The sequence below is a fragment of the Daphnia carinata genome, chromosome 7 (genome assembly GCF_022539665.2).
Source record: "Daphnia carinata strain CSIRO-1 chromosome 7, CSIRO_AGI_Dcar_HiC_V3, whole genome shotgun sequence".
NCBI classification, from domain to species: Eukaryota; Metazoa; Arthropoda; class Branchiopoda; order Diplostraca; family Daphniidae; genus Daphnia; species Daphnia carinata.
Genome location: NC_081337.1, coordinates 9480770 through 9487022, shown reverse-complemented (window position 1 = coordinate 9487022; position 6253 = coordinate 9480770). Strand labels below are relative to the sequence as shown.

At 42.6% G+C, this 6253-nt stretch overlaps 1 protein-coding gene across 1 annotated transcript in view; it reads left to right on the top strand.

The window, feature by feature from the left end:
- The first annotated feature begins 755 nt into the window (after positions 1 to 755).
- The window catches only part of LOC130690324 (agrin-like), a 33548-nt gene continuing 28050 nt past the window's right edge, over positions 756 to 6253 (top strand). Inside the window, 1 exon segment of the mRNA XM_057513335.2 lies at positions 756 to 1600. Within this exon segment, the coding sequence (XP_057369318.1) occupies positions 913 to 1600 (688 nt within the window). The 5' untranslated portion in view covers positions 756 to 912.

Genomic DNA, 6253 nt, shown 5'->3' with positions numbered 1-6253 from the left:
TCGGGATTGGTATTCTTTTGTTTTCACCCTCTTGTCTGTCGGTACATTGTAACCGTTTTTTTTTTTCTCAGTTATAGAGTACCTTCATTTGTTTTATTTCTCCCGCTGCCTACTCGGCTACTCTTCGAGTTTCTCTTCGTTTATATTCACGCGCGGTTATAATAGATATACTCGGGGGGTGGATGTATCGGTAAATAGACTTTGAAGGATCCTTGAGGAGCAATGACTGCCTCCCGTTGGTTACTTGTTGATTCCCAGTGATAGTATTTTTCATATTTTTTTTCTCCCTCCTGTATCTCTCCCTCTTTTTATTTATTTTTTTTTCCTCCATTCCAGCGTTCGAAACGATCCTCCTTTCTGCCTATTATATTTACCTCCCGTCGTTGCGCTTCTGCCGCCGCTTTCTGCCGCTATGTATGCCCCATCCAACGGTGAGCCACTAGCAGTACCAGTGTATCACCTTTTTGGCCCTGTACAATCCAACGTATTTACAAGACCTTCTGCATATGTGGGAGTGTATACGTTCGCTGTGTGTGTGTGTGTGTGTGTGTGTGTGTGTGTTACGAGAGAAAAAGAGAGAGCTAAAGTAGGTAGGCGAATAGAACAGTATAAGCCTACGGTATGAAGGGGGACTGGTTTTTAGTCCATGTTGGGGATGAAAAAAAAAGCGAATGGTGGCCAAAGGGGCTGCATAAAGACGGCCTACGCTCAGGTTTCAGGAGTCAGTACCTACCTGGCTGGCAATAAACCAGCAACGTATTTTTCTTTATAAGCGGCGAAAAACGAGAAGAGGAAACAAACACATTTTTTTTTGCGCTGAAAAAATCAAAATACTATTGTGATCGAAGGGGGTTTTGATATTGCGCGCCATTTTTTTTTCCAAAAAACAAGGGGGGAAATTTGAAACAAAACATGCGCTGGCTAATCTGGATGCTGATTGGCCTTGCGGCTAGTGAGTGTGTCAGTGCTGCTTTAAACTCTACATCTGCGGCTGTATCGACAAGTGTCTACGATGCTGTTGGCGAGCGACGCTTAGCGACGGGACTTAAACGCAAGCGTCCGTCGGTGAACCGACGTCGCAAAACGTCGAATGTCAATCGTCGAACGCGTTCCAAATTGGCGAAAAGTTGTGGCGGTCAAGTGGGTAGCGTTCTACTAGAAGAATGGTTCCGATTTTGCCAGTTGGTATTCACCGCGTCCGTCGAAGACATTGACCGTGAACGCGGCACGGTCCGCGTCTCTATGCGCCGAGTGATCCGCTCGCTATCGAATGTATCGGACTGGACGGTCGTCAGCTTTTTGGCGCCGCGGAACCAGAACCAGCCGTCGTTGGTCGGCCAATCGAATGCGCTAGATCCTTTGCCCGCCGCCGACACGACCAACAGCCCACTTATCAAACCGACGTTGATCTTGCACGATTTATTTGACGCGCGCGAAAATTCGTGCGTGCCCCAATTCCGCATCCGCATTCACGACGTCCTCCTCTTTCTCGTCCAGATTCACCCACTCAATCAGACACTTCACCTGGTCTCGGCGCCGTTGCGTATCACCCTACGCAATCTGAAACTGATCCACACCTCACCCGGGTCGCCGTCATCAGGTAAGCTCTTATCATCGTCGGATGATAAGTTTTTACAACGGAGGGAGAAACAAAAAGGGAGGTGGGAGGGTTAGTTCACGACGTGATTGAAATCGATTCCTATCGGACAATGTGTTTTATATGTGTGTGTGTGTGTGAGAGAGACAGGGCGAGAAAATAAGAGAAGGGAAAGCAGAGAAAGGTTATACGTGTGAGGAGAAGCCGGATAGTTTTCCACCTTTTCCATCTCTACGTTAAATGGAGACGTCACGAAAGAGGCGGATCGTTTGGATTTGACTCGACTCTTGATGAATCTGTATCTAATGGCTCTTTTATATATTTTGTTCTCTAAACGAATGGGAAGAGTACAGAGAACGCAGCTGTATAATATCACGAAATTACGGCTATTGTTATCTGTCGTCCTTTTTCTTACATTTCATTTTTCTTTTTTTTTCTTTCTAAATCGCTACATAGACCTCGATTTTTTTGTTTTGTTTTGTATTTTTAAACTTTTTTCTTTGCCCTCCTCCCCGTTCCGTGCTGGAGTAAACATTAAAGGGCGTGGGTGTGCGTTGTAGCTTTCTCTGTCGAGTCATTTCTTTCTCCCTGAACGTACGCTGAACTAAAAGGGGGAGAAAAAAAAAAAAAAGGAAACCCGTGTAGAGAAAAAGAGTAGGATGAGCACAAACAGTTAGACGTAGGCTACTAATGCATCACTGGGCATCCGTATGCAAATGGATGGTCTGATGGACTAACTCTTACCATATCCCTGCTTGTCAGCGTCGTTGTTCAGCACAGTGGCGTCCAAAAGGAAAGAGAAACAAAAAAAAAAAATATTTGATCTCCCTTCCCTCCCCGTTTCCCCCCGCTGGTAGATGGCGGACTATTTCCTCTTCATCAAAGACATACGGTTGCGTTTTGATTCATCATCATCATTCCATTTTGGACATTGTTTTCCGTTACTCTGCGCTATACCAGCAGCAACTACACGTCCTTTTTTTTTTCACATTTCTATTTTTTGGATTTTTGTTTCCTTGTTTTGTATGAAAATTCTTATCTATTTAAGAATGCTTGATTGACCGACCGAGCTGCCGGGTTCCGCTCCCGACACACGCACTTTTTTTTTTGTGTAATACATTATTTCTGTGTTCAGTCAAATATTCAAAAGAGGAAGTTTCGAAAGGGAAGTCTTTCATCAGGCAGCGAATCCCTTTCTATAAAACAAAAATCAACTTGTCATAAATTATGTAATAAATAGCACTCAACCCGAAATAGTAATATCTATCTCATCTAGGAAAATGTCTTCTTCAAGGTTGTACCGATGTCCTCATTCACGCACGAAAGGTTACGTTTCATAGGCGTTCGATGCTAATACTATCTATATGGGAAGAGGCTGAATAAATCATGAACCTACGCGTATCGTCATTCAGGTATCCCGAGTCGTGCAGCAATCAATAATTCGAAATTCTTGTCTCAACTCGTGCCATTGAGGCTATCGAATATTAGTTTGGGAAAAAAAAATAAGCAAGAGTTCCGACCTCACCTATATAGACTTGTTTTTGAGGTGTGTGTAACGTGTTGCTCTTTATCTTTGGTGTCTTCGTTGATTTAATTGAGCTTGTGCCCATATAAAAAAAAAAACAGAGAAGGAAAAATCAAGAAACGAGACTCTATAAATCTAAAATGGATGAGGATGAATATCGAGTCTTAATAAGAGAAACCGGTGTATGTTTTTTTTTATGATATGCAAAATAACTTGCGGGAGGCGTATTAAACTGCAGTCACACATCGACGACATTATCATCGAGCGTCATTTTCGAGTGGGGTTCTTGTCTATTTCTACTTTTAGCTATCCACACACACACGGAAAAATAAAATTTACATAGATAAGTAATAGACTGGGATGGCCTGACGCATGAGATTTAGATTGAACTGAACCGTCTTTGGGAGGGGCCAGCAATAAAAAAAAAAAAGAAAAGAAAAGAAAAAGTTCGCCTACTGGTTTCGTTTGTCTTTCTACTGACATTTTGTTCGTGTCTCATCTGCATGTGTGTTTGTGTGACTGCGTATCCGCGTGCGCGTTTCTTTGCCGCACTCACGCTCACGATTTCCTTATTAGGCGACCGATCCCAATAAGCGCCAGGCGCCAAATGAATTATGAGCTCTTTCTTCTACTACGTCTTGTTTTCCTTTTCGCCGCAGAATGACTTTAACAGCTGACTTACTGTTATTGTTACAAACGGATGGCTCGAGATTGGAAACACAAAAGGAGAAAATCATCTTTTCCATTCTTTCCGTCTGTCTCTTTTCACATCTTATTTATTTATTTTTTATTTTTATTCCGTTTGTTGTTCTCCTTTTTGTTGCGACTTGCGGCCTCGCGTTCATTAAAAAGCTTAGAATGTCGGACCCAATCTGTTGTTTTCTCGCATTCGACTATATCATTTTTTGTTTTCGTTGTTTGCTGTCGCCCGCGGAAGATGATGAAAAATTCCGTAATGGCTTTCAACAGTGATGAATAGCGCTGCGTCGTAACGCAAACACGAGTCCATCACCGTCAGCTACAGGCAAAAGAGACGGCCACGGGAGTAAAACAACAAAACAGACAACACGTCGCTTGAAGGTTGGCCACCGTTGTCACCGTTCAAATTCCTTTTTTCCTTTGTCGACCTTTGCGCTGCGATGCGCATTTGATTTTTTTTTTTTTTTTTTTTTTCTTCTTTTTGAAATGAGACGACGATCGATCGGCTGTTTACGTAGCGAGTTCAGCTTTTGTGGCTGCGGACCTACGGCTCGTCCGAGATAAATTACCGAGCTAGTGAAACATGTCAGTTAAAAACTTAAGTCTTGTTTTGCATGATTGAGCTGGTTCAAAATAGGAACCCCCCTACTCATTCTATCCATCTCTTTTGCGGCTATTTATAGTTTGAGGGAGGAAAAAAAAAAAAGTGGCCCAGCAAATCAGGACTCCGTCACCGCGGATCAAAGGAAGAGCATTCCATTCCCACCACCTCCGTACGAAATGGGGAGCGGCACACTAGAGAAAGAAACTTGAAATTTTATTTTGTTGGGGGAGTGGGGGGGGGGGGTGAATTCGTGAAGAAATGTTCGTGACCTGACGTGACCTAACCACAAGACAAATTGCGGTCTTCAGTTGGTTAAATGGTGGTCGTTTATCTGAGCGGCCCATCGCGCGAACGCGGAGGTCCGTCGCTCACCCTCCCCCTTTACAAACAGCCACACACGCTTACACAAAATCAAGTAGGAAACAAAAATTGTAGGGTAGAAGACGATCGTCTTTTTTTTCTTCCCTACATTTTGAAACTAGAAGAAGAAGAAGAAAAAAAAATCGGACAACACTGCAGAGTTAAACTGAACGAGCGTGCGCGCGAGATGACTATTCCAACAGGTTGTTTCCAACAATCTGCATGAAAATGGGGCCCTTGTAACGAACTACCCTCCTAGTTGGCTAGTAGGGGAGACTAGAACCCACCTTCTTTTTGTCCCTAAAAAGCCTTTACATGTTATGAACTTGCTAATGGAATACGTCAAGGCACAAATGGCTCCGGTAAGGGAAGAACCACAGCCGATAAGGAACGACTTTTCTTTTTTGAAGGCACCTATAAAGACGTGGTGAGGGAAAAGAAGAAGAAAAAAAAAACGGGCAGAAAGAGGGGGGTAAGCGTTGATTCACGGGTTTTTTTTTTTCAAAAGGTGGCCACGTTTATTTTTTTTTTTATTATTTCTTTTACGTTTTTTTTTTTTTGCCTCTTTTTTGAGGTGGGAGTTGGTATCTCGGGTCGAGTGTCGAACTGCTAAGCGCTACGTTGCGGCGTTTATATAACTAGCCCCCCTTCCATCGTATGCGCAAGAAGAGGGGGCGAAAAGAATGTATTTTAACCGAACGCGGCGTGTGCGCTATCAATGGGAGGCGATCGTGCCATGTTTCCAATACTATCGGACGTTCCTTTTTTTCCCCCTCTTAGTCTCTTTGAAAGAATTTAGAGAAACACTTTTCTTCTCATTCTTCCCTTCTTTTTTTTTTTCTATATGCAGTTGTAAGGTAGAGAGTTATCTTTAAACCATTTGAAAAAAAAAAAAAAAAAAAAAAAAAAGATTTGCTGGTCGTCGTACAAATCTCTTTGTACGCGTGTCTCTCTTTCTTGTCTACTCTTAATAGACTTGACCGTTTTCGGATTGGCAGAGTTCCCTTCAGATTAGAAGATAATCAATTGAAATGTTACCCCCAAAAACCTTCTTTTCTTTTTCTATTTCGCTCTTCCCTCTCTAACGGTTAACTTACTGCCGGAAAAATGAAGGAGAGTTGTCCTGTAGACCTTCGTCGTCGTTCAAAGGTACACGGAAAGAGAGTTTAACAAAGTTATTATTATTTTATTATTATTTTTTTTTTTTTCCTATTCTCTTTCTCAGCTATTAACGAGGGAATGTTTTGTTAATCAAAAATGAATGACGTCTTCGTTTTGTTTTTTTTTTCGTGTTTTTCCCACCGCCCATCATCCGGGTGATCTGGTGTGCGGCTGCGGCTCTAATCAAGGGCTACTAATAATACAAAAAAGAACTTTCTGTCCAAACCAATCCCGGATGGAACTGGAACTTAATAGGGGATTCCTTATATGCAAATGCTCTGTTGGCTCTTTTTCTTCCGCGTGCGCT